Source organism: Pezoporus wallicus, unplaced genomic scaffold, assembly GCF_028554395.1.
Source record: "Pezoporus wallicus isolate ANWC-B61680 ecotype Strahan unplaced genomic scaffold, APGP_CSIRO_Pwel_v1 contig_5863, whole genome shotgun sequence".
Classification (NCBI taxonomy): Eukaryota; Metazoa; Chordata; class Aves; order Psittaciformes; family Psittacidae; genus Pezoporus; species Pezoporus wallicus.
The window spans coordinates 1,344,125-1,367,551 of NW_026635152.1; the positions used below are offsets into that span (position 1 = coordinate 1,344,125).

Below are 23,427 nucleotides of genomic sequence, written 5' to 3' on the forward strand. Positions count from 1 at the left end.
GGGGAGACTGAGATGAGCTCTTAGGCAGAAGCTCTTCCCTGTGAGGGTGCTGAGGCGCTGGCACAGGGTGCCCAGAGAAGCTGTGGCTGCCCCATCCCTGGCAGTGTTCAAGGCCAGGTTGGACACAGGGGCTTGGAGCAAGCTGCTCTATGGAAGGGGTCCCTGCCCGCGGCAGGGGGTGGAGCTGGAGGAGCTTTAAGGTCCCTTCAACCCAAACCAATCTGGGATTTTATACCTGCAGGAGACAGGACCAGGAGTCAATTTTGGGGTGGGCGCAAACCCTGGGCTCGTCTCGGGTGCCAGCCCCAAGCCAAAGGCATGGAAATCATCTTCATTCAGAGCAAGGGGTTACAGCAGCGGCGGGGAGCCCGTGCCCTGCCATCAGGTTTGCCTGTGCACCGGGTCTGCCTGCGCCAGCCGTCTGTGTTTACCATGTCCCCTCTCTGCCCTCTCCCCCCTTTCCGAGCAGCCACCGGAGCAGCGCAGGGCAAACAGGCGTGTTCCAGCCCTGGCATTGCCCTGCTCCCCCGCAGCCTGCGCTGTTTGGTGGAAACAAAAGGGAGAAGTTTCCCTCCTCTCGTTGCGTGTTTGGGCTCTGTCCGCCCCAAGTGACCCCAGAAACAAAGGCGCAGCAAGGTGAGGGGCACCGGCAGCGGCAGGGTCTGGAGCAGCTCCCCCCTGCCAAGGCAAGGCAGGCAGGACACAGCTGCTTCTGCCATGCAGGCTGAAGCATCAGGGGTGATACTGGTGTAGCCTGGGTCTGTTGTCTGGACTCCAGTCTGGGGACAGCCGAGGACCCCCTGTGCCTGGTAGCTCCTGAAGAGGAGCATCTCGGGCAGCGATTCCCTGGTGACAGAGCCTGCCTGAGGTCACTCCCGTGCCGCTGCAGTGTCACCTTGCCCCAGTGAACTTTGCTGTTGTCTCCAGCCCCATGGCACACCCAGGCCTTGTGCAACGGCCATGAAATGAAACTAAAAATAGTGCCCTCTCCCAGCGGGAAAACACCCGGCTGGGCCGGAGCGGTGCTGGGTGCCAGCATCCCTCCTGGCAGGCGAGGAGCTCCCTCCTCCGAGCTGATGCGGGCACTGAGGAAGGACCTCATCCTCCTCTGGGCTGCTGCCCCATGCCCTGCCTTGCCTCTGTTCATCCCTCTCTCAGCTCCGCCACCAGGAAGCGTGGTTTTCACTCAAGCCTCACCAATGGCATCACTCGTGGGGACTGATGCCACCACCTCTGCTCCTGTAGACCCCAGCAAGAGCTGGAATCCTCCCTCCCCCATTGGAAATACCCAAATGAATCTCAAAATCCATAGCATCACTGAGATTCAAAGAGCAGCACCCAACTGCAGGAGGAGCAGCGGGCAAAGCATGAGGCTGGGACTGCAAGCGAAGGCTGCAGGTTTCCATCAGCACCGTCACACACGGTGGAGGAAGGCTCCAGCACAGGAGGGCTGAAGGGCTCACACTGGGCTGAGCCGAGTGGTTTGGGAGCAGAGACTCCTCCGGCCCCACACAGGAGAGACATGGGGCAATGGGGGTTTACCCCAGCCTAGCTGCAGTGGATGAGCACCAGGGGCCAGCTTTGCACGGTGTGGTTTTGAGCAGAGCAGGAGCAGGAGCGCACCACTGCTGGAGCCCACGGCAGCGCACATCCTGCTGCGCTGTGCTCACGCGCTCCTCTGGAAGGGGCAGCCTTTGAAGGCTGGGACTCAGTTTCCCTGTGCTGGCCCCAGGGCATCGGCTCCTGCAGCTCCTACTGACACAGCCAGAGGCCCACGTTCCCCTTGGAGCTCCAGGATGCCGGCCCAGAGGCCCTTCTGGCTCCGGGAGGAGCAGGCATGGTGCCAGGCAGAGATGGAGGAGGCTGGTGCTTGCTGCCTGCAATGGGGTGAGGCATCCCAGCCCCTGTGAGAGGGACAGAGCCCCGCTGCTTCAAGCCTGGCACGTATCCCCATGGGCTGCCATGTCCCCAGAGGGGACCACGGTCCCTCCAGGCCCACAGAGAAGAGGTGACAGAGCAGGGAGAATAACGGGATGGGGAACAGGAGACGAGGACAGAGGAGAGGTGGTGGCTGTGGGGACAGGCAATGGAAATGGGGAAAGACGATGGGTGTGGGGGAGAGGTAATGGGTGTGGGGAGATGTCCTAGGTATGGGGGGTCAGGGACCTGTCCCAGGAGGGAAGTCAGTAGGAAAAGCAGCAGCAAACCTTGGGTGAACTGGGCCAGCAGATCTCACATCCTGATGTAGCGGGGAGCATGGCCTGAAGCCAGCCAGTTCTTCCTCTCACTGTGCTGCCCAGGGCAGCCCCGTTACCCCTCCAGCCCTAGGGAGCTGGGCCGGACATCCAAGGGCATCCCGAGTCCAGGCTGAGTGCGCAGGGGATGTGCCACACGGTGCCAGTGCTGGACCTTGGGCATCCTTAGTGCTGCCTGCCTGTGGGCAGCGGGTGGGAAGCAGCTGAGCTCAGCAGCCCATCGGCAGTGCCAAGCCATGAGCATCCTTCACTTGGCTTGTTCTGGGGGGATGCTGGGGACACGTCGGGGGGTCCCATCCCTGGAATTGTTCAAGGGCAGGTTGGAGCAAGCTGCTCTAGTGGAAGGTGGGGTTGGAACTGGATGAGCTTTAAGGTCCCTTCCGACCCAAACCATTCTATGACCCTATGCTAGAGGGTGTCGTTGGGGGATGCCGAGCTCCCCACCCCGAGCGCTGGCGCATCCGAGCAGAGCTTGGCAGGCTCCCATGGAGCGGGTGGGTGACCAGCAGAGGGCCTGGCTCTGCCGATCCCCAGCGCCGCTCTTATTGAGCCCAGCGCCCTCCGGAGAGCCCAGAGCAGCAGCAGGCGCTGGACAGAGCGGCCGCTCCTCGGGACGGCTCCACCGCTGCCGGCAGCCCCGGGGTCCCTGCGCTCGGGGCTGCGCTGTCTCCCAGCACACGCTTCCTCCAGAGGGTGCAGAGGGGACCATGCCTTCTCCGCTGCCTCTTGTCCTCCTGCTGCTGATGCTGCTGGTGCCAGGGGCTGTGGCAACGCGAGGCAGAGCCGGGGAAGGCCAGGGCGAGGGTGGAGGCAGGACCCTACAGACCAAGTCCCGGCACGGTGCGGGGATGCAGGTGATGGAGCGGCTGCGCCGGGGGACAGAGGAGGACTCCAAGTCGGTGCAGCAGTACGTGCCGGGGGTAAGGGTAGAGTTCCCCCGGCCCCTCAACTCCGCCAGCCTGCACCCAACCAAGGCCCTGCTGCCATCCAGCACGGACCAATCTGAGCAGCAAGAAGGGGTCCCCACAGACAGGGGAGGGTCCGAGCCACGAGCCAACCTCACCACCGTGTCCGACAAGCGGCTGCAAATCCAGAACCCCTTGTACCCAGTGACGGAGAACTCCTACAGCGCCTACGCTGTGATGTTCCTGTCCCTCATCGTCTTCGCAGTGGGCATCATCGGGAACCTCTCCGTGATGTGCATTGTGTGGCACAACTACTACATGAAGAGTGCCTGGAACTCCATCCTGGCCAGCCTGGCCTTTTGGGACTTCCTCATCCTCTTCTTCTGCCTGCCCGTGGTCATCTTCAATGAGATCACCAAGAACAGGCTGCTGGGGGACGTGTCCTGTCGCATCGTGCCCTTCATGGAGGTAAGGCAGAGCACAGGGCTGGGGGGGGAGCTCAGCTCCTCTCTGCCCTCCTGCTTTGGGGGCACTCCATTGCCTGGTGTGAGGGCTGCGTGCCCAGAGACCCCCATTGTGGGGCTCAGCAAGGCATGGTTCCCATTTTCACCTCCCCTTTGCCTCTGCCCTGGGCCATTCCTCAGGCTCTGCCCCCAGCACCAACCCCACCAGGGCTGGGTAGAGCCCATGAAAGCCTCATTTGCCCAGCCAGGGGACTTCTGGGGCTGTCCCTGTCCCTCAGCCTGTGGTGGCCAGCACTGGCTGTGATGGGTGCCAAGGATGGCGCCAGAGCAGGCGGCTGCAGCTGGGATGGGAGAGACAGGGAATAAGGTTTGAGAACCAGAGGTCTTTGCTTGTCCCCAAGCCTCACCCCTGATGGGTTTGGGAGGAGCTGGGGACCCACTGGGAAGGCTGCAGGGTCTGTGGTGACAGGGAAAGGCAGAATGAGCAGAAATGCCCCCAGATGATGTCATTGTGCATGGTCCTGCTCTTGGGTTTAAAGCAACCCCTTGCTGTGCGGCATCTCCCACCCTGCAGGGACGTGGGATCAGGCTGCCCTCCTCCCTTCCCATGCCTGACAGCCTGCTGTGTGTGCTGTCCGGGGCTCCAAAACCTTTATCAAAGAAGGGGGCAAGCACAAGGCTGGAATTGATCAGTACCAGTGTCAGGTCTGCCCTCCCAGGGCATCACCATGGTGACCTGTCATCACCAAACCTGTCTGTGCCCGTCACCAGGACTCAAGCCTGCTCAGAGAGCAGGCCTTGGCACTGATGGAGAAAGCTTGTGGCCCCGTGGAGCTCAGCCATTGCAGGCAAAGGAATGGCCCCAAACCAGACCCCGTCTGCCATGGCCTTTCTCCGAGTTGCTACCCAGGGATCCCGCAGAGCCCTGGGAGGTTTCCTGGGAGCTGGGAAGGTCCCTCCGGAGCACGGTGGGATGTTGGGTGGCACCAGCATGTGACTGCTGCTTTCCTGGCCAAGGGCTGTGGGATTTGGCTCTGAGCAAAGCTGCAGCTCTGGGGCTGGGACCATGAATGCTGATTGTGCCCCTCGGTGCCTTGCCAGCCCTCCCAGAGCCACCGCGCTTCCTCTGCCTCCTTTGGCCCCTTCCCTTTGGCAAAGGGGATGTTTTTCCTGCCGCTCTCAATGCAGAGGAAATTGCCCCAAGCTGCTTTGTGACAATGGTGCCTTCAGCTCCTTTGGCCTTTCCGGGAAGCAGGCAGCAGCTCTGCAGAGCAGGGCAGGGCCATGGTAGCCTGGGGCAGATGAGGGGGCCTTGGGGACCCTGGGGAGGTGCTGTTTGATGCAATGGGTGCTCCTTTTCCTCTTCAAGAGCCATCCAGAATAGAGGAAGAGCCTGGGGGACAGCTCTGCCATTCCCACCCTGGCTGGGCAGGCAGGAAAGCAGAAAAGGGAGCTGGGCAGGGACAAACGGGTCAAGGGACATTTTGACCCACTGCCACTTCAGGAGTCACAGGGAGGTGGCTTTAACCCTGGGATGCAGCCACAAGCTCTGGCCTCTCTACAGCCATAGAGGAAGGGTCTTTTGGGCAGCCAGGGTTTTGCCACGAGCCTGGTAAAGCCAAGCCCCCTCCTTGTTCTGCCTCTCCCTCCCCAGGTATCATCACTGGGAGTCACCACCTTCAGCCTCTGCGCCTTGGGCATCGACAGGTTCCACGCGGCCACCAGCCCGCAGGCCAGCACCCGGCCCATTGAGCAGTGCCAGTCCATCATCGCCAAGCTGGCCGTCATCTGGGTGGGCTCCATGACGCTGTCGGTGCCGGAGATCCTGCTCTGGCAGCTGGCCCAGGACACGTCGCCCGTGTCCGGTGTGGCCATGGAATATTGCACCATGAAGCCCTCGTCCAACCTGCCCGAGTCTGTGTACTCCCTGGTGCTCACCTACCAGAACGCCCGCATGTGGTGGTACTTCGGATGCTACTTCTGCCTGCCCATCCTCTTCACCGTGAGCTGCCAGCTGGTGACCCGCAGGATCAGCACCACCGAGAAGAAGACCGAGTGCCGAGGGAGCAAGCACAGCCAGTGCGAGAGTCACTTGAACTGCACCATCATCGGGCTCACCATCATCTACGGGCTCTGCACCACCCCGGAGAACGTCTGCAACATCGTGGTGGCTTACATGTCCCCCGACATGTCCAAGCAGACCCTGGATCTGCTCAACCTCATCAACCAGTTCTTCCTCTTCTTCAAGTGCTCAGTGACGCCTGTGCTGCTCCTGTGCCTCTGCAGACCCCTGGGCCAGGCCTTCATGGACTGCTGCTGCTGCTGCTGCGAGGGCTGCAGCCCTGACACTGCCTCCAGCGAGGGCAGCGCTGACAGCAAGCTCAAAACGGAGATGTCCTCCTCCATCTTCTTCGACAAGCCCCGGGAGTCCCCCCCACCCCTCCTGGCCCTCGGCACCCCTTGCTAAGCGCCAAAGGGGGAGCTGTAGCGATCGTTTCCACCACCTCCTCCCAAGACCAAACGCCGTTTTGCCATTAGTGCCCGTGCCTGGACGTGGAACCAGCAGAAGGAGCTGCACCCCGGGCTTCAAACCCCACACTGGGGCAAGTGAGGCTTGAAAGCCCAGTCCCTATGGTTGCATTGGCGGCCTTCTTGCCTCTGCCCAAAGGCCAGCAAGGGCATCAGCACCCTCCCGTCCTGGCTGCCTGGCCAGGCTCAGAGGGGTTGGTTGTTGCTCTGGAGATGGAGTTGTGCCGGAGAGGTCCCATCTGAACCTACGGAGGGTTTCCACGGAGGCTTGCAGTGGACATAGCAAACACAAACTGCCCTCGTCCTGTCCCGTCCCCTCCTGCCAGCCCCCTCCACAGTAGGAGGTCCCAGTGACTGTATCCCACCGAGCGGTGCCCTGTAAGAGCTCAATAAACCAGTAACCTAGAGCACGCCATGCATCACCAGTCCGGCACTGCCGAGCAGAGCCCTGGGGAGCTGCTGCTTGGGGTTTGGATGGCACTTCCCTAAAACCTGGGGGCTCTGGGGTGGGCATTAGGGCAGGAAAGCGGCCATGCCAGGTCAGGCAGCACCTAAAGGAGATGGGGAAAGCCCCCTCCCCTGCCCCTCTGCCCATCCCCTGGGGTGATGCTGGTGCCAAGCCAGCCCCTGGAAGGGTCTCCTCCAAAGCACTGGGCTTTGGGGTGGTTTGCAGGGCTCAAACTGGTCCCAGTAAAGGCCAGCCCAGCACCGGGCAGAGGTGCTCTGCAGCCTCTAAGGAAGCCAGCTCCCCTCCCTGCACCACGCAGGACCAAGGTGCTGCTGCTACACGGTGCTGCCGTGCAGTACCGGAGGGCACCATCCTGCTGCACCCCTGGCGTGGGGTGAAGCATCTCGTCCGAGCAGCCCCGTGCAGGGCTCCCTGGCCCGTTGCGGGGACAAGGCTGTCCCAGACCCTTGGTTTCCAAGCTCCCGCACCCAGGAAGGGCTTCAGGGAGCAGCGCGGGCAGCGGGATAGGGCTGGGGGCAGTCGGCCCCGTCCGCTGGAGCTGTTAAAGCTCCTTGTCCTGCCGCTGGCACTCGCCCAGCCCCCGAAATGCCGGGGCGAAGGAGACGGTTGCTACGGGCGGGTGAATGCGAGCGGCTCACTGCGGGCTTTGTGCGGCACCGACACCCACCGCGCTTCGCTTTCACAGCCCCGTTGCCAGGGAAACAAAAGCCCCAGTTTTCTTCAGAGAGCACAAAAATGGGTTCTTTCCTTCCCTCCCCCCCCCCCCCCCGCACCACTGCTGGGCCCCACACTTCGGGGGCAAGAAGAGGGGTCTCATGGTGGCGCGGGGATGGAGGGAGGGGAGCGGAGCCCGCGCTGCTGCCATGCCCGCATCCCCCCGCGCCCCCACGGGCTCTCGGTGGTACTGGGAGGGAAGGAGCGGGGGCATCTCCTGCGCTGGGTCCGCGCTGCTCGGTCCTGAGCCCGCGCCAAGCAGGAACAAAGCCGGGCTTGTTGCTGTGTCCCTGCGGGGATGGATGTGTGGGGAGGAGGGGGGGGGGGGGGGGGGGTGCAGGGAGGGCAGGCAGCACCGCACGGCCCCATAGCAGGCAGAGCACCCCATAGCGCGGATACCCGGGAAGGCTGCCATAGGGCACAAAGCACAACCCCGATGGTGGGGGGGTTGGTGTCAGCGCAGGGGGGATGCAGGGGGCACAGGAGAGCACTGAGCACCGGCCCTGAGAGGGAGCTGGTGTGAGCAAGGGGGCACGGAGATGGGGTAGGATCCCTGCAGCAGCCCTGCTCCAACCCCAGCATCGCAGCAGGACACAAGTGGGGGCAGAGGAAGGTCCAGCAGCAGCGATGGCTGCATCCAGACACCTCCGAGCTCATCTCCGCACCCAGAGCCGTGCAGAGCCATCAGGGTTGGCAGCTCTGGGGTGACCGTGGAAATGGGGGAGCCCGATGCTGCCTGGGGGACAGGGACCCTGGCCCGATGAGGGGCAGAGGAGGGATGGGTCTCACCCTGGCGAGGAAGCAACGTGACTGCAACCACCCCCCCCAACGCAAAAGTGTTAATTTATTATCACTAGGGAGGCAAAAAAATTGTACAGTAACAAGAATCATTTCCCAACAGAGGTCAAATCTGAGCCAAAATACCTCTTAAAAAAAAAAAAAAAAAAGGGGTGGGGGGTGACAACACTTTACAATTCATTAAATTAAAAAAAAAAAAAAGAGAAGGAAACCTCTCTTTGTGCAATTCTGCAAAAACAAGAAGAGAAGAGGAGCCCCCGGCCTCACCATGGCTGGGAGAAGGACCCTGCAGCCCCCCCCTTGCCCCGGGGCCACCCCCCCTCTGCCAGCGCTGCTGGGGTCGCTGCTGCCTCCCGCTGTGCTGCTGACCTGACCCACTGCCACATCACCACGTCCCCAGCCCTCTTAACCCCCCCCACAGCCTGCACCTGCAGAGGCCCAACAACAGCACCGATGGGCACAGCCTCCCTCAGCCCCACTCCGTTTCCTCTCCCCTCCCCACCTGCAGAATGGACCCACCCGTGCCCATGTCCCCCCCAGGCAGGGCAGCGCTGGCAATGGGAGCATCACCCCAGCGCCGCCGGGGGGGGGGCTCTCCCAGCCCTGTGCGTGTCTCCATGCATCCCTCCCTCCCTCCCCCGTGTCCCTCTGCAATGTCCTTGGCCAGCAGCCCCCAGTCAGGGGCAGGAGATGTCTTGTGAGGAGACAGCTGAGCTGAGCCCCGTCCAGGGCAGCGGGGGAGGCAGGAGCCAGGGCCCTGCTCCCCATGGGGCTGCTGGCATCGCTGTTCCCCCCCCTGCACTGGCAGCATCCCCTCAGATAACACAGCAGAGCAGCAGGACCGGGCAGCAGGGCAGGATTTGGCCCAGGCACGTGTACCAGGGCTGGGGGGGGGGAACACACAGGGCAAGGGGATGAGCAGCCCAGGGCATCGAGCAGGGGTTGGGGCAGTGGCACAGCAGGGGTAGGCTGTGGGTTGTCACTAATCCCTATGGGAGAGGAACCTGTGGCTGGCATTACCTCCCCTGCAGCCCTGCCTGGGGGGGCGTCATGCTCCCAACACCCCCAGGATGCTCTGTGCAGGGGAAGGGACAAGGGAGCCCCAGGGGACCTGCCCACAGCCTGGCACAGCCCCATCCCCAAGGGGCTGCCTTCTGCCACCCCCCTGCTCCCAGCGCTGAGCCTCAGCCGGGCTCGGGGAGCCCCCAGCCTTCCTTCTGCTCCGAGGGCCCAGTTTAGTAACAGCGCTACTGCTTAAATTAAAAACTTGAAGTATATATACATATATATATAGTGTATACCCAGACAACAACCGAAGAGGGCCAGAACGGGAGGGGGAGACAGAGAGAGGAGAGGAGAGGAGGGCAGCTGGACATTTTCTTTACAATAAAAACAAGGGCTCCACCTCAATGCGAGCGGAGTCTGGGGTCCCCTAAAAATACCCATCTAGAGAGAGAGCTGAAGGGACAGAGGAGAAGAGAGAAGGGGCATGGGCTTGTACAATGGCATCTTCCCGATGTGAACCGCAGCCTGCGGGATCTCAGCTTCTCCTGGACTTCGAGTGCTGGATAAGCCACTGTAGGGTGATGTCTGTGAAGGCGAGAGGAAACCTACAGCCTCACCCCCTCCTGTACCTGGGCAAGCAGCCGTGGGCTCCCCCCATGGCCAGCCCTGCAGCAGAGCCGCTGGTACTCACCGATGTTGTCCTTTTCTTTGCAGGAGATGGAGTAGCAACAGATCTCTCGGTCCTGGATGGCAGAGAGGTTCCTGCAGGGGAGAAACGAGCTCTGGCTGCAGATCCCCATGGCTGTGCACTGGCAGTGATGGGAGATGCCTCTGGGCAGCCTCTTGAGAGGCACCGCAGCTCCAAGACTGGGGACAGCGATGTCTCCCCAGGCTCCCAGGGACCCACATGTGGGTTGGGCGAGGACACCAGCACACTGTGCCTGTGACTGATGGCCAGGCACAGCCTGTGGGGGGCAATGTGATAGGGCAGGAGGGACCCAACCCCATGGAGAGCCTGGCTACAACCACACTGCTTCCCTCCCTAAACCTTGGTTGCACAGCCCTGCAGCGAGACAGGGCAGGGAGGGCTTGGGAGCTGCACAGGAGCTGCATAGGTGCCAAAGGGGCAGGGGAGGTCTCCAAGGGGTGGTTGGGGGGGAACAGAGGTGCTGTCCATCAGTACAGCATCCCAGGCCCCGGTCTGCAGGGCAGGGGATCGCTGCTGGCAGGAGGGAGCATCTGCTGCCAAGAGGATGAGTGAAACAAGGGAGAGCTACGCGGATGGTGTCGCACCCCAGAGCGGGAGCCAAGCACCGAGGGATGCCCATGGAGCAGCGCCAGCACCGGGCAGCGGGGCACAGCTGTGAGGGTGATGGGAGCCCAGCACCAGCACCAGCACCAGCACCAGCACCAGCGCTGTGCCGGGCCCCAACGCCACCGTGTGGCAGGCAGGACCCAGCCCTCGCACTGGCAGCAGCTCCCAGCTCCTCCCTGACCCCACGGGCACGGAGACGTCACCTCCGCCTTAGCATGGCCCCAGCCACGGGTCTGTGCCCACCGCAGGCACCGCAATGCAGCCCTGGCTGGGGAAGGAGCTCAGTGGGGTGCCCGTGCTGGGTACCCGGGGTGCTGTGCTCAGCTCAGGGGCCCCCAAAGCAAAGGGGGTGTGAACCTGCTTGAGAGCACAAAGGAAGCAAGGATGCTGCGAGGGCTGGAGCAGCTCTGCTCTGGAGCCGGGCTGAGAGAGCTGGGCTGGGGCAGCCTGGAGAAGAGAAGGCTCCTGAAGGGGAGACCTGAGAGCAGCTCCAGTGCCTGAAGGGGCTGCAGGAAAGCTGGAGAGGGGCTTGGGACAAGGGATGTAGGGACAGGCCAAGGGGAATGGCTTTAACCTGCCAGAGGGGAGACTGAGCTGAGCTCTTAGGCAGAAGCTCTTCCCTGTGAGGGTGCTGAGGCGCTGGCACAGGGTGCCCAGAGAAGCTGTGGCTGCCCCATCCCTGGCAGTGTTCAAGGCCAGGTTGGACACAGGGGCTTGGAGCAAGCTGCTCTAGGGGAAGGGGTCCCTGCCTGTGGCAGGGGTTGAACTTTAAAAGGGTTGAAATTCCAATCGAAACCGTTCTATGACTGATCCCATGGCACGGCAGGAACAGGGACAATTCCACTGTGTCACAGCCCCGCTGTGGCTGCAGGGCCATCGGACACTTACATCTTCTCAATGAGCTCTTTCTCATCCAAGGCACCAGGCAGGTCTCGCTTGTTCCCCAGGACTAGGACCTGCAGGGTGGGAGAGGGGACACCTGAAGCTCCTGGCCAGCAGACCAGGCAGGAACCTGCTTCTGCCATGCAGGAGTGGACCCTGCTTGAGACGCAAGACAGCCCTGGCCACTTCTCTAGGTTCTGCCTGGATGCAGAAAAGCCCTTCAGCAGGCAATCAGAAGGCAGAGCACTTCCATTAACAGCCATAATGAGCCCACACACAGCATCTCTAGGTGCACTCCCTAGTCCCAGTGAGAAGCCAGCCCCACAGCACGCTCTCCCGTAAGGGCACCAGTGTGTGCTGTGCCACCAAGCACGTTCCCCCTGGAGTCTCTTGCAGTCTTTGAGCCAAAAGTCAAGTGAGACAGCTAAACCCAGCGTTACAGGGGAGCAGCGAGATGTGGATGCCGCGCAGAGCCTGCTCTCTGCAGGCAGCCAGCCCAGTGTTTGCACCATCCCCTCATCTCCACTTCTTTCAAGGCTTTCCACATCCACAAAGGAACCCTCAGACTCTGCGAGGAAAATAATCCCCCGTCAGGACTGGTTCATCCCTCCGGAGCGCACCACGCGCCTGTCATCTGACAAGGACAGCACCGAGACTGCAGCCGCCTCCCCGGGGCGAGCCAGGGCCTCTGCAGCAGCACGGTAACGCCGCGTCCCCCAGCTCACGTCGGGAGATGTGGTCTCAGAAAGCAGCATCCAGAGGGGTTGCGAATGCAGTGCATTATGGCAGGAGCTTAATTTAGATGGGGGTGAATGTTTGGGATCTGTTGCAAGATCCTCAATCGCTTCCTTTCAAAGGATGCTGATTTTGGATGCTCCGTAAGCACCCGGACACGAGCAGCAGCCACATCCCACCTCCTGCAAATGCCACAGCCCCGCAGCCGCTCTCCTACGAGATGAGACCTTAATGTCCCCCTCTAAATAAGGTGCAAATTCATGTGAGAGGACAGATGTCACACACTGGGATGTGTCTATGGGTCTGGTCTCTTTTCAAGTCCCTTCCCTGTTTGTTGGTCCAGCCCTGGACCAGAAACCATCATTGACCCAGCTCTCACAGGAGTGCAGCAGCAAAGGGGAACCCCCCACAAGGAAGGGGATCCCCATCCCAAATCTGCTTTGTAAAATGCCAGCCCCCCCTGCTGCAAACCCTGGCAGCCACCAGCCTGGGGACTGTGAGCAGCTGGGGGGGGACGGGACCTATCCTGGCAGCAGCTCACCGGGATGCCCTGGAGCTGTGGCTTGTCGAGCAGGTTGTGCAGTTCATTCTTGGAGGCCTCTATCTTCTCCTGGTCGGCAGCATCCACCATGTACCTGCAAGGGAAGGGACACCCCTGAGTGCAGGCGCTGAGGTCCCCATGCCCCGGCGCTGTGCTGAGGTCTGTGCCACAACCAAACCTTGCTCACACAGCAGCTGCACCCCCCCACAGGCTCCTGGAACAGTGCATGGAGGTGATGGATAACAGCATCCTTCCCCCAGCACCCCTCTTCCCATGGAAGACTGTGGGGCTGAGACCCACTCGTGTCCTTGCAGGGGTCCAGTGGGGTCCACCCCACTGACAGCAGGGATATGATGGGCAAAGGAAGACCAGGCACTGCCCAGGCAGAAGAAGCTGCAGGACCTTGCCCTCAAGGCTCATTTGTATGTGGCAGCTCCTATGGAGACATCCAGAATAGAGGATAACAAGTGGAGAAGACAAGAGGAGCTGATGATGAAGAGACCCAGGAGTGGGGAGAGGACCTGCTCATCCTCTTGATGGGAACTATCTTGAGCATGAGGCTTGGGCCAAAGGGCATGTGAAGCCAGAGTCAGCAATGCTTGCTCTGAGCAGACGGGGGGAGATTTAGGGAAGGATTTAACTCTTTCGGGTGATGCTCATCCTGCAAAGGACATGAAGGAAGCCCAAACTGGGGAGAGGAACTGATTAAAGCGGCCTTTAAAGATCAAGAAACTGGGGGAGAAGAAGTGAGAAACACCATCAAGCTTCCACAGGCCTTGTGGGCTTTACTGAAAACAGGGAAAGAGCCTTTAGCTACTGAAGTGCTGAACGCAGGAAAAAGCGCATGGCTGTACCTAGAGGGAGAGGGGAAAAACCCACCCAAGCACTGTCATGAGCCTTCAGCATCCTGGGCAGGATGGGAGGGCTGAAGGTAAGGGAAAAGGGCCGTGAGGCAGCTCAAGGCAGACTGAAGCGTGACCGGGATGGCTACAGGTCCCTATGGGTCCCTCTGTTTTCCTCTCAACCAGATTGGCCACTGGATAAAGAATGAAGTTATGGAAGGAGGCAAAATAAATCCCCCCCAATGGTATTGCCATTCCCAGCACAGCTCACTGCAATAAAAGAGGTGTGGTGTCCTGCCATGGGGATGGTCAGCAAGGGCAAGAACAGACACTGCTGTCCCAACAAGCAAAGTGCTCCCTCGCTGCTCCTCACCTGCCAGACCTTCAGCTGGGAAAGGCAGGACAGAAACCCAGCCTCCAAAACCCCGGAGCACAGCCAGCTGGTGAAGATCACCCAGATCTCATCTTTATGAGTGGGTCTAAGTAACTCTGATGTGGTCTCCCAGGGTTAAATACCTGACCTCAGGAGCAGCCAGCCTGCTTCCCATGAGTACTATCCCCAGCCTGCACTCCCTAGGACTGCACTTGCTGCAGTGTTTGCACGCAGGGGATGTGGGAAAGCTGACAGTCAGCAGGAGGCACTGTACAGATACTCCTCTCAGGGCAAGATCCACCCAACAGCACATAATCAGCACGACCTGGACGCTTGCTTCTGGCAGCTGCCCTTAAAACCAGCCTCTTAGAAAGGGCTGAGGCACAGCAACGGTGCTCAGCCCCTGTGATGAACAGGAGCCCAGGGCAAGCACAGGACCCAGGAAGGGCAGGACCCAGCTGGGTTGAGTGATGCTGGAAGGGAAGCGTCTGCCACAGCGGGCAGGGACCTGGCTCCCCTGTGCTCAAAGGGGGGAACCATTCCCAGGGGGAAGCACCTCAACGCCCAGCACAAGTGCCCAGCTCTGGAAGTGGGTCAGCCCAGCCCAGCCCCCTTTGGTGGGGTGATGGGATTGTGCCCCCACCCGCTGGTGGGGCTCAGCATCAGGGATGGGTGACGGGGCTCCTGGCTCCCAGGGGTACTCACACGATGGCACTCACTCCACGGCAGTACCTCTCCCACATGCTGCGAAACCGCGGCTGGCCACCGATGTCCCAGAGCTGTGACAGGGAGAAGGCGATGTCACCCCAGCACCATCCTGCCCGTGCCCCTTCCTCACCCTCATCCAAACCCACCTCATCCCCTCCTCTTCAGCTCAAGCGACTCAGTAACGAAAGGAGACATCCCAGGAAGGGCAGCAGGTAGAAACCTCCTCTCCCATTGCTCTTGAGGCAGAGACCACCAGTGCAAGCCATGGCCCATCCTTCCCTGTGCTCCCACCCTCGGCAGGGTGACCACATCCATGAATCCCCACCAACAAGGCAGAGGTATAAGGAAACCTACGACTTTGCAGCCCAGACTTGCTCCCACTGCAGAGGTCTGCATCTCCTGCATCTGTTCCCACCATCTCCTCTGGTGGGTACCTGCAAGAGCCTAACAGGGCAGATCGCAGCTGCAGCTGGGGGCTGCTCGCATCCTTCAGCCTCCAGCAGAACAGCCACCAATCTCCCCTTCCCTCCCATCTTTCCTCCCAGGAGCCCCCACCAGCAATAACATCTGCACCTTACCTTTATGGTAACGTTCCCCTTGGTGATCTTCCTCATGTTAAAGCCCACTGTCGGGATCATGTCTTCATTGAACTGTCCTGACTGCAAGGAACAAGGTGGAACAGTGTTAGGAGGCACGGAAACCCCATCAGCCTGGCACAACCCTCCTGGTCCATACCAGGAGCCAAACCAGAGCCACAAGGACCACTCCAGAGCCAGGCTTCTCCCCAGGGCAGCCACCTCCTGCATCAGCTCCTTTCCGGCCACGAGTCCTGGGGGGCTCCAGCAGGTTTCCTGCTTCACATCATGGAAGGATCAGCCCAAACCAGGCTGACTTCTGCTTTCCTGCAAGCCTGCAGCCTGCCTGCAGGGCTCCTCCACCCCCTGCCCGAGAGCCATGTGCCTGCACCGGGTGATGGGGGACTCAAATCCTTCCTCTTCCCGAGCCCAGGAGCTGCCGAAATGCTCCCTCCAGCATCACCGCTCCGAGCTGCATCAGGCAGGAGAAGCATGAAATCACCATGGCTCTGCTGTGAATCTGGGTTATCCTCCTGGTGTGCCGAGCAGGACCTGTCCCTGTGCCGCTGCGCTGGGATGCTGTTCCCCAGCCCACACGCCCAGCACCACGCTGAAGGGACAGGATGGTGCTGGTCTCTTAAAGCCCCCCCCCGCACCTTCCAGTTTGCTGCTAAAATCCCGGTGCCTGGGCTGAGCAGCACAGGGGGTTGTTCCGGGTGGCCCCAGGCATCCCAGCCCACAGCCCTCCATCCTCTGCCTCCTGCCTGGCCAGCAGCCTCCCTCACGTTTAGCTCCTTTGGCTTTTCAAAGGCATCCCTATGGAAGGCCCCGCTGGGGGAGCCAATGGAGGAGATAACCAGGACAACGTGGCTCGGAGGCTTTTGGCCATCAGTGCCAGCAACCTGCAGGCACCAACTGCAGCTGAACTCAGCAGCTCTTTACTGGCTTAAAACCTCAGGTTTCTCCAGGGCTTCTGTGGGCTTGCTTTCAGTTAACACAAACCTTGAGCAGGGAAGGCAGCGTCGCCACTTTCATGCCTGCTTGAGCCAACGGCTCCTCCAGACACAGCACATCAGCAAGGCCCCAGGGTTTTCCTGACCTCTTCCACCAGTTGTGCAAGACGTGCTGCTTCCCTTTTTCATTTCCTTTTTGTGTCCATCAGCAAAGCCTGGCAGCCGAGGGGTCTCCAAGCCAGAGTGCACGCAGAAACCACGCCAGGGACTGGTGGGGAAGGGCACGGGGGGAAGAGGGGAAGTAGGCAGGAAGCCGTCTACCATCAGCTAACACAGGGGATGCCTCCTGCAGAATGAGGCTCAACACACAACCTGGCTTTATGGACCAGGTTTTAAGGAATGATTGGAAGACATGGGGAGCAATTGGTGAAGAGCTCTTGGAAGCTGCAGATGCCTCCGTCGCGGATGCCAGACCACACCATGGGACCTGCTGGCTGCGTGAAAGCCACCCGAGGCACGGCTCACATGTGATGGTAGCTCTTCCAGGAAGAGAGTCCAGCACAGAGCTACAAAGATGATTAAGGGAATGGAACATCTCTCTTATGAGGAGAGGCTGAGGGAGCTGGGACTCTTTAGCTTGGAGAAGAGGACACTGAGGGGTGACCTCATCAACATTTACAAATGTGTAAAGGGTGAGTGTCAGGATGATGGAGCTAGGTTTTTTTCAGGGATGTCCAGTGATAGGACAAGGGGCAGTGGGTGTAAACTGGAGCATAGGAGGTTCCATGGGAACATCAGGAAAAATTTCTTTACTGTGGGAGTGACAGAGCACTGGAACAGGTTGCCCAGGGGGGCTGTGGAGTCTCCTACATTGGAGATATTCAAGGCCCGCCTGGGCAAGTTCCTGTGATGTACTCTAGGTTACCCTGCTCTTGCAGGAGGCTTGGACTAAATGATCTTCTGAGGTCCCTTCCAACCCTTAGGATTCTGTGATTCTGTGAAGAGACGGGCTGCAGGAGCCAGGAGTCATCGCTGCTTTCCCCCACAGGAGATGGGAACAAGCGTAGCTCCGTGAGCAAAGTATGGCCTTGCTCCCTGCCCCAAATCCTTCCCCCAGCACGGGGCCTGCCTCCAGACTGTCCACAGCCAACGGGCCAAACCAAAACCACCCATGCTGTCCAGAAAGACCAGGCTGGGAACGTGACATGTTGTGGTCCAGGACAACTCGCATGGGTCCCTGCTGTCCTGGTATGCACAGGAGCATCCTCAAGGAGCTGCAACGTGCTCAGCTCCTTCTGCATTGGCCACGCTCTGAAAGCAGCTCTGTACAGTGGAAACACGATGTCTCCTTTTCCCTCTCCAACTGCCCTAGATGCTGACACTTCTATGCAGTGGTGCTGTGATGAATGGACCCGTGTCAGCCAGACCCCACCGCTGCGACCAAGCTGGACAGACACAACGCTGCAGGAGAGGGATGGGCACCCCGGTCCCCTCCACCCTAAAGAAGATGGTCTCACCACCAAGACCTGCAATTAACATCCATGGTCTGGCCCTGCAGCACCCCTCAGCATGGAAACACAACACCTTAGGACAGAACAGTGGAAAACCCGCAGGCAGCTCCTGGATGTGCTCCTGGTGATGCTCCCGCAGCTGAAGGCGGCTGCGCTGCCCTCCCTGACCCCAAAGGCTCCATCTCAGCTGGAAAACCGGGACAGACACACAGACACATGGCAAGACACTCCCAGCACCTCCCAGGGATGTGCAATGCAGCCCTCAAATCCAAAGGGGAGAAGGCCTCTCTGTCCAAGAGCTGCAGCACTGCTTGCTCCCACCTCCACCCAAGAGCCCACAACCATCTACTGTGTTAGCAGCTCCTCTTGTTCAGGATGTGTCCATAATGAGGCAGCATCAGGATGGGGGGTGGCCACACAAAGTGCTGGAGGCTCTGGAGTGACCACTTACTGACGGCCCAGGCTTTGGGGTGCTGGATGTGCGCAGCCCCCACCAGCCTCGGCACTACTTGATGGCAGCACAGAGTCCGTTAGAGAAAAGCAAAAGCCTCTGGATGTCGGCAAGGCACCGAGGAGCTCAGAGAATGATGCAGGGCGGCATGGAAGCAGAGCTGCTCTGCACCACGCATCCCAAGCCAACCCTGCACCACAGGAGCAGCAAGCAATGCCTCTGGAGGATCCCAAATCCTTTGGGACAAGGCGAAGGTTAGAGCTCAGCACTCCAAGGCTGCCCTGCTTTAAAGGACCGAGCTGCTTGAGCCTCATCCTACCCTTCCCCGTCCCAATCCTGCTGATGTTCACTGGGGCTGCCTTGCAGCTCCGTGCTCTCTGAAGCACAAAGATGATGATGCTCCTTAATGAGCTGGTGTTTGCCACATCCAGAGCTGGGGTCATGCCAAGGGGAGGTGCAAGGACTACACCTGGGTTGCTCGGGATGCGGCAGTGCTCTCACCCAGCAGGCAGCACCCACGCCACGGGCAGATGCTTGCATGGCCAGCTCAATGCACCCCCCCCCTGCACCCAAGGGAGCCCATCCAGGGGCATGGAAGGCCCAAAAGCCATCAGCTGGGTGCAGGGTGATGCCGGCGAGCATCAGCACCGGATGGGGCAGTCGCTGTTCCCGGCTGCCCCAGCACCAGCCCTGGCAAGGACACCCAGCGAGTCATAAGCGCAGGTCTCACCAGGGAAAAGTGGCCTCTAAGCCCTGGCTTGGAGACCCATGGCTGGGGCTCAGGCTCCCAAACACATGCAGGCACTCAGAAGAGAGAGACCCTTACCCTGGGCAATAGTTAGGAACACAGTCTGGGAAGACAAGGCAGAGGGCACAGCCAGACAAAGGTAGACCAGCAACCTGCTGACACTCCCTACCCCTTATCCCTCTGTTTTCTCATGTCTGTTCCCATATACATCCCAGAAGAAGCCACATCCAGTGCCAAGGTGCTTCTCCCCTGCTGCACTTTGGGTTTCCCACCATGCCTAACTCTGATAGAGCTTGCAGCAGCGAGGCAAGACCATGCCCCAGCCATCTCACTCTCTTCCAGAACCATGGAGAACCCCAGGGAAATGTACCACCAATGCACTATGAAGCTCAGGAAGCAGCAGCCAAGGGCCTGACTCTGCACCTGGGACAGAACAACCATTCAGCACACGGACCCACGTGTACCTCCCACCCCATTCTGGCCCTGCCAGGCCCCATGCAAGGGACATGAGCAGTTAATCGGGCAGGTGAAAATGCATCAGTATAAGATGTCCTTGCTTCCCCCTCAGCATCTCCAGCAGTTTCTCTTCTAGAGCACCTCCCCTACGGAGCCAGGCTGAGAACACTGGGGCTGTTCAGCCTGGAGAAGAGAAGCTGTGAGGAGACCTCAGAGCAGCTTCCAGTGTCTGAAGGGGGCTACAAGGATGCTGAGGAGGGACTCTTCATCAGGGACTGAAGTGACAGGACAAGGGGTGATGGGTTCAAACTGAAACAGGGGAAGTTTAGATTGGATCTAAGGAGGAAGTTCTTTTCTGTGAGGGTGCTGAGGCACTGGAATGGGTTGCCCAAAGAAGTGGTGAATGCTCCATCCCTGGCAGTGTTCAAGGCCAGGCTGGACAGAGCCCTGGGTGATGTGGTTTAGTGTGAGGTGTCCCTGCCCAGAGCAGGGGTTGGAAATGGGTGATCTTAGGCTCCTTTCCAACCCAAACCATTCCATGATTCTCTGCTTTCCCACAGTCCTAGAAGACCTTGCTGTCATAGAGCTGCCCAGCTGCCACAGCACCCGCCATCCCACCTGATGCCATGTGCATGCTTGGCATGGTTTCCTCTCGCAGCATTGATCCACATCACTTTCTGAGAGGGTCTCAAGCATGGGATCACTGCCCCAGGGCCACCACCACACCTTGGCCCCCAACCTGCAGCTCTGCAGCCTTGGAAGGCTCTGGCAGGACAAAGATGTGTGATGTTGAAGCTAGAGCAGAAAACCACCGTCTTTCTCGAAAGCCATCCTGTGCTGATGGGGTCTGAGCCCCAGCACCCACTGAGGAGCTCTCAACACCCTCAAGTCTCACCCTTGTCACCCCCAACCTGTGGAAAAGGCAGCTAAAAGCCCACTGGCTCCTCTTGGGAGATCTCTCCCTCAATGCCAAAACCCAATGCTTTTCCTTTTAGGATTTTATCTTCCCCGAAGCCCAAATCACAGCTTCTTCCCTTTCCAGTGCTCCCATTCTGTTTGGCTCAAACGTTTCTCATGCAGTTCATAGAATCATAGAATAGTTAGGGTTGGAAAGGACCTCAAGATCACCCAGTTCCAACCCCCCTGCCATGGGCAGGGACACCTCACACTAAACCATGGCACCCAAGGCTCTGTCCAGCCTGGCCTTGAACACCACCAGGGATGGAGCATTCACACCTTCCCTGGGCAACCCATTCCAGTGCCTCAGCACCCTCACAGTAAAGAACTTCTTCCTTAGATCCAATCTAAACTTCCCCTGGTTCAGTTTGAACCCATCACCCCTTGTCCTGTCACTACAGTCCCTAATGAAGAGTCCCTCTCCAGCATCCTTGTAGGTCCCCTCCAGATACTGGAAGCTGCTGTGAGGTCTCCACGCAGCTTCTCTTCTCCAGGCTGAACAGCCCCAACTTTCTCAGCCTAAACAAGAGCTTCTCCCCAACAAGATCTTCTTTACAGGCTGTTTTCTCAAAGGTCGGTGCCTCTTTTTTTGGTGCATCTGCCCCAAAATCCAAACGTTCCAAATAACTTCACAGAGGCAAAACTGCAGCAGAGACTGAGCTCCATGCTCAGCACCCGGAGCCCGACTGCCTTGCAAGGAGTTAAACACCCCTCCTCAGACCTCATGGTGCACCAGCAGACCAAGAAGCTTCATCCCATGGGCAGAAGCATAGAATCATGGAATGGCTTGGGCTGGAAAGGACCTTAAGATCATCCAGTTCCAGTTTGCTGCCATGGGCAGGGATGCCTCACACTAGAGCATGCTGCCCAAGAGAGGAGCACGGAGAGCTTCCCTTGGGAGCTGCTGTAATTCCTGGATGCCACTCTTCCCTACACCAGCAACCCAAGCAAAGAGAGCCTTGGTGCACAAGTCTTGCACGCAGCACAACTGCCAGGTCCGAGCCGTTGGCAAGAGGATGAGGGCCATCCCCAGTGATTTCCAGCCTTGTGCAGGGGAAGAGTCCAGCATGGGCGGGATAAAGCCCCATCGCCCTTTAATGCTTATCCAGTTCTTTTAAAAGGCGCTAAATAACCACATCCCACCTCGATACTGGACTGCAAAAAGGGCCCATTAAACATGCAAATGCCAGGGTCAAAGTCACCCCAGGAAAGGACGGGTGCTCATGGTCCCTGTCCCAGAGCTGGCATGGGTCTGCTGGGAGAACCAACACGGGGCCTCAAGAACATTTGCATCCCTGCAGACACCGGCACCCAGGGAAACCCTCCCGGGGATCAGCAGCGCAAGGAAGCCTCCAAATCCAATGCAAAATCACCTTTGACAGCCCAGCAGCTCCCAGCACCGCCGGCAAGCAGAAGTCACTCGCTTTACTCCAGAGCCGAGGCACTAAGTGGAGCAATGTGCATGGAAAAGGGGGGGGCACTGAGGAACCAGGGCAGCCGGAAGATCCACATCCACCTCCCTCCATGAAATCCCCTGGGAGCACCAGCCTGGACCTGCCCCGTCAGGATCCACCTGCAGCAGCTCCCGCCTCGCAGGGCAAGAAGAACCCAAAAGGCAAGAGGGGAGACACTGCCGAGCATCCCCATAGGGGAAACCACACCCTGGGCTTGGGGATCCAGGCAACCCAGCTCCTGCTCCATCACCGGATCCACGTGGCTGAGGCAGCAGAGCTGGGGAGAGGCCGAAGTTGAAGGGTCCCTGTCGCTGCCCCATTAGGGTACAAAGCTCGCGCCACTGCAGCAGCACCCCAGCACCCACCGGACACCGCTGCGGGTGGGTGCTGGCCGAGGAAGGGACAATAAGGTCCTGGTGGCACCGTGAGGGGCCTGGCGATGACAAAGCACCCGCCGCGAGGGGATGCGGGCAGGAGCTCCCGGGGATGAGGCACCCGTGAGCCTGGGACCATCCACGGCCCCAGGACCCGCGAGGGGCAGGGGGATGCTGGGATCCTCCCCTAGGGCCTGCTCCAGCTGCGGCCCCGGAGCCGCCGCACTCAGCACCAGGGATGCGGGAGCAAAAGCTGGGACCTACTGGGGGTGCACCCTGCACCCCACACCTGCACCCCACTGCCTGCACCCCACAGCCTGCACCCCACTGCCTTCACCCCACACCTGCACCACTGCCTGCACCCCACACCTGCACCGCTGCCTGCACCCCACACCTGCAGCACTGCCTGCACTCCACACCTGCACCCTATTCCCTGCACCCTACTGCCTGCAGCCCACACCTGCACCCCATTCCCTGCACCCTACTGCCTGCAGCCCACACCTGCACCACTGCCTGCACCCCACTGCCTGCACCCACTGCATCGTGCACCCCACATCTGACAAATGCATTTCGGGGCTGGGGTGCACCCGAGCAGCGCAATTCCAAGGGGCACAGCGAGGGCTGGGTGCAGCGATGGGGGGGGGGACACGACGACGACGTACCTCGATGGAGGGGGTGCAACGAGCAGGGGTCACAATGCGGGGGAGGGGAGACGGGGAGGATGCTACGGGGGGGTGGGGGTGGGGCAGAGATTGGGGTCCATTGGGGTGAGCACCGCGCGGGGGGGGGGGGGCTGGGCGCTGGCCCTGGTGGGGGAGGGGCGCGGCGCTCACCGCGATCACGTTGACGAAGGTGGTCTTGCCCGAGTACTGCAGCCCCACCAGCGTCAGCTCCATCTCCTCCTTCCAGAAGAGCGCCCGGAACCAGTCCAGCAGCTTGTTGAAGAGCGCCAGCATCCTGCCGGGCCGGGCCGGGCCGAGCCGAGCCGAGCGGAGCCGAGCCGAGCCGAGCGGGGCCGAGCCGGGGCGGGGCGGGGCCGAGCGGAGCCGAGTGGAGCCGAGCGGGTCCGGGCCGAGCCGATCGAGGCCGAGCAGCCGCCGCCGCCCCGGTATTGTCCGCGCGCCCTCCTGCCGCACCGCCGCGCGCCGGGTGGGGCCCCGCGCGCCGCCCGCAGCCCTCCCGCACTCTGCCGCCCCCTGCCGGATGGGAGGACCCGCAGCACGCGGCGCTTCGCTGCGCCTGCCGGGGCGGGATGGAGCGGCCCGGTACCGCCAGCGCCCGGTACCCCTACATCCAGCACCCCTGCATCCTGCACCCCTGCATCCTGCACCCCTGCATCCCTACATCCAGCACCCCTGCATCCAGCACCCCTGCATCCCTACATCCAGCACCACTGCATCCAGCACCCCTGCA

The 23,427-nt window shown here is 60.4% G+C and overlaps 2 protein-coding genes across 2 annotated transcripts; one reads left to right on the forward strand and one right to left on the reverse strand.

The window, feature by feature from the left end:
* Positions 1-2,667: 2,667 nt before the first annotated feature.
* On the forward strand, positions 2,668-6,560 carry GPR37L1 (G protein-coupled receptor 37 like 1). Its single transcript, XM_057404538.1, has 2 exons — positions 2,668-3,628; positions 5,279-6,560. The coding sequence occupies exons 1-2, from the start codon at positions 2,684-2,686 to the stop codon at positions 6,089-6,091; spliced, it is 1,758 nt and encodes a 585-aa protein (XP_057260521.1). The 5' UTR covers positions 2,668-2,683; the 3' UTR covers positions 6,092-6,560.
* A 2,841-nt stretch (positions 6,561-9,401) lies between these two features.
* ARL8A (ADP ribosylation factor like GTPase 8A) lies at positions 9,402-23,057 on the reverse strand. The gene is made up of 7 exons (XM_057405056.1): positions 22,848-23,057; positions 15,114-15,194; positions 14,533-14,606; positions 12,613-12,706; positions 11,343-11,410; positions 9,831-9,901; positions 9,402-9,724 (listed from the first exon to the last, which is right to left on the reverse strand). Exons 1-7 carry the CDS (start codon positions 22,968-22,970, stop codon positions 9,675-9,677), a joined length of 561 nt encoding a protein of 186 aa, XP_057261039.1. The 5' UTR covers positions 22,971-23,057; the 3' UTR covers positions 9,402-9,674.
* Between the last annotated feature and the right edge of the window lie 370 nt (positions 23,058-23,427).

What these genes read in the sequence shown, in the direction of transcription:
- GPR37L1 (XM_057404538.1), top strand. Translation starts at nt 2,684, where the DNA reads ATGCCGAGCTCCCCACCCCGAGCGCTGGCGCATCCGAGCAGAGCTTGG. An exon ending in GCATCGTGCCCTTCATGGAG is followed by an intron (nt 3,629 to 5,278) that starts GTAAGGCAGAGC and finishes CTCCCTCCCCAG; the next exon opens with GTATCATCACTGGGAGTCAC.
- ARL8A (XM_057405056.1), bottom strand. Translation starts at nt 22,970, where the DNA reads ATGCTGGCGCTCTTCAACAAGCTGCTGGACTGGTTCCGGGCGCTCTTC. An exon ending in CGTGGAGTGAGTGCCATCGT is followed by an intron (nt 12,707 to 14,532) that starts GTGAGTACCCCT and finishes CTTCCCTTGCAG; the next exon opens with GTACATGGTGGATGCTGCCG. An exon ending in CAAAGAAAAGGACAACATCG is followed by an intron (nt 9,725 to 9,830) that starts GTGAGTACCAGC and finishes TCGCCTTCACAG; the next exon opens with ACATCACCCTACAGTGGCTT.